The sequence below is a fragment of the Arachis duranensis genome, chromosome 9 (genome assembly GCF_000817695.3).
Source record: "Arachis duranensis cultivar V14167 chromosome 9, aradu.V14167.gnm2.J7QH, whole genome shotgun sequence".
Taxonomy (NCBI): domain Eukaryota; kingdom Viridiplantae; phylum Streptophyta; class Magnoliopsida; order Fabales; family Fabaceae; genus Arachis; species Arachis duranensis.
This window is the reverse complement of record NC_029780.3, coordinates 49,260,614-49,263,963: the sequence shown is the minus strand read 5'-3', so window position 1 is coordinate 49,263,963 and position 3,350 is coordinate 49,260,614. Positions and strand designations below refer to the sequence as shown.

Sequence of the window (3,350 nt, the reverse complement as noted above, 5' to 3'; positions counted from 1 at the left end):
AAATGGCCTTACAACTGGCAGACCGATCGTTCAAGTTCCCTCATGGCATAGTAGAGGATTTGTTGGTGAAAGTAGGAGACTTCATATTCCCGGCAGATTTTGTAGTGTTGGACATGCAGGAGGAAGCCAAGACCTCCATTATTCTGGGAAGGCCGTTCTTGGCTACTGCTGGAGCTATCATTGATGTCCTAAAAGGTGATCTTACCTTGAGATTACATAATGAAAAGATGACATTCAATGTGTTCAAGGCCATGAGTTACCCACCAGAACAATTGGGGGAATGCATGAGGTTAGACACACTTGAAGAAGAAGTGCAGGAGTGTTTTGAAGAAGAAGAGCATGAAAAGCCCGAGAGATCAATGGAGGAGGAGTATATATCAAGTGAGGATGTTGCAACAGCAGAGAGTCATGTTCGAGATGCACCAAAGGAAGAGACTGAAAAGTCATAGGCACCCAAGGTTGAACTCAAAGCATTGCCACCCACTCTCAAATATGCATACCTAGGAGAAAATGAAAACTACCCAGTGATCATAAGCTCATGCCTCAGCCAAGATCAAGATGATGAACTGCTCAAGGTGCTGCGGGAGCATAAGGACGCCATCGGATGGACCCTTGCTGACCTGAAGGGAATCAGTTTAGCTATATGCATGCATAAAATACTGTTGGAAGATGATGCAAAACCATCCATTCAATCCCAAAGAAGGCTGAACCCAATCATGAAGGAAGTGGTACAGAAAGAGGTTATGAAGCTTTGGCAAGGAGGAGTAATATACCCGATCTCAGACAGCCCTTGGGTCAGCCCCGTGCATGTTGTGCCCAAGAAGGGAGGAATCACTGTGGTTCCCAATGAGAGGAACGAACTGATACCTACAAGGACCGTCACGGGATGGTAGAGGAACAAACTGATACCTACAAGGACCGTCACAGGATGGCGGATGTGCATCGACTATCGGAAACTCAATGAAGCCACACGAAAGTATCATTTTCCTCTCCCATTCATGGATCAGATGTTGGAAAGACTCGCAGGACATGCTTATTACTGTTTTCTTGATGGTTATTCAGGATATAACCAAATAGTGGTTGATCCTAGAGACCAAGAGAAAACTTCATTTACCTGTCCATATGGAGTGTTTGCCTACAGGCGCATGCCATTTGGGCTATGTAATGCACCTGTGACTTTCCAACGCTGCATGCTTTCTATCTTCTCTGATATGATAGAGAAATTCATTGAAGTTTTTATGGATGATTTCTCGGTATTCAGAGATTCTTTTACTAGTTGCTTGAATCACCTAGCCTTGGTATTGAAAAGATGCAAAGAGACCAATTTGGTCTTGAACTGGGAGAAATGTCACTTTATGGTGACAGGAGGAATAGTTCTTGGACATAAGATTTCTAACCAAGGAATCGAAGTGGACAGGGCTAAAGTGGAACTTATTGAAAAGCTTCCTCCACCCAGTGATGTCAAGGCAATTAGAAACTTTTTAGGGCATGCTGGCTTTTACATAAGATTTATTAAAGATTTTTCAAAAATAGCTAAGCCCTTGAGTAATCTCCTTGTATCAGATACACCATTCATCTTCGATGAAACCTGCATGTTGGCATTCGAGCATTTGAAAGAAAGATTGTCCTCTGCCCCTATCATCTCCCCACCTGATTGGAACTTACTCTTTGAATTGATGTGTGATGCATCTGACTTTGTAGTAGGGGTAGTGTTAGGGTAGAGGAAAAATAACTTAGTCCATGTAATATACTATGCTAGCAAGGTCCTCAATGATGCTCAAAGAAATTATACCACTACTGAAAAGGAGTTGCTAGCCATAGTTTTTGCATTTGACAAGTTTAGATCATACCTCATTGGTGCTAAAGTCATTGTTTTTACAGATCACACAGCACTTAAATATTTATTTGCCAAGCAAGAATCAAAACCAAGACTAATAAGATGGATCTTATTATTGCAGGAGTTTGATATTGAAATCAGAGACAAGAAGGGAGTGGAGAACAAGGTGGCAGATCACCTATCCAGGATTCCTCATGAGGAAGGAGGAACACATGCTATGAGTGTGAACGAGCTCTTCCCTGATGAGCAGTTAATGACAGTGCACAAAGCCCCATGGTTTGCAGACATTGCCAACTTCAAGGCAACTGGGGCTCTACCTCCAGGGATCAATAAACATCAAAAGAGGAAGCTCGTGAATGATGCAAAATACTTTGTCTGGGACGGGCCTTATCTCTTCAAGAAGTGTTCAGATGATATCCTTAGAAGATGTGTCTCAGAAGAGGAAGGACGAGAGGTACTATGGAATTGCCACGGCTCTTGCTACGGAGGCCACTTTGGAGGGGACAGGACTGCAGCAAAGGTGTCACAAAGTGGATTCTTTTGGCCTACCCTTTTCAAGGATGCCAAAGAACTGGTAAGGAGCTGCAATGAATGCCAAAGATCTGGGAACTTGCCCAAAAGAAATGCCATGACACAGAATTTCATTTTGGAACTGGAAGTATTTGATGTGTGGGGAATAGATTTCATGGGACCATTCCCAACCTCATATTCAAACAAGTATATCTTGGTAGCAGTGGATTATGTGTCCAAATGGGTAGAGGCCATTGCAACCCCAACAAATGACAACAAAGTGGTCATGAACTTCCTCAGGAAGAATATCTTCAGCCGGTTCGGAGTCCCAAGAGCCCTCATTAGTGATGGAGGGAGCCATTTTTGTAACAAACCACTAGAGGCTCTTCTCCTATGATATGGGGTGAAACACAAGGTAGCCACACCTTACCATCCCCAAACAAGTGGACAAACGGAGATATCCAACAGAAAGCTAAAGAGGATTCTGGAAAAGACTGTGGATGCATCAAGAAAGGATTGGGCGAAGAAGCTGGATGATGCTCTTTGGGCATACAGAACAGCATTCAAAACACCACTGGGAATGTCCCCATATCAACTGGTTTATGGGAAAGCTTGCCATTTACCACTAGAATTGGAACACAAAGCTCTCTGGGCCATCAAGATACTAAACTTTGACAGCATTGCTGCTGGTGCAAAGAGGATCTTGCAGCTGCAAGAGATGGAGGAATTTAGGTCACTAGCCTATGAAAATAGATATATAAAAAGAATGCAAAGAGGAGACATGACCTGCATCTTACACCCAGGGATTTCGAAAAGGGGCAGCAAGTACTCCTCTACAATTCCAAATTGAGACTGTTCCCAGGAAAACTCAAATCGAGGTGGTCCGGGCCTTTCATTGTCACAAAAGTCTCACCATATGGACACATCAAAATCATGGATGAAAGGTCAGAGAGGACTTTTACAGTGAATGGACAAAGACTCAAGCATTATCTGGGCAACATGG

At 43.3% G+C, this 3,350-nt stretch overlaps 1 protein-coding gene across 1 annotated transcript; it reads left to right on the top strand.

Moving 5' to 3' along the window:
- Nucleotides 1-1,355: 1,355 nt before the first annotated feature.
- On the top strand, nt 1,356-3,079 carry LOC110275685 (uncharacterized). The gene is made up of 3 exons (XM_021131892.1): nt 1,356-1,466; nt 1,959-2,411; nt 3,026-3,079. The coding sequence occupies exons 1-3, from the start codon at nt 1,356-1,358 to the stop codon at nt 3,077-3,079; spliced, it is 618 nt and encodes a 205-aa protein (XP_020987551.1).
- Nucleotides 3,080-3,350: the final 271 nt, after the last annotated feature.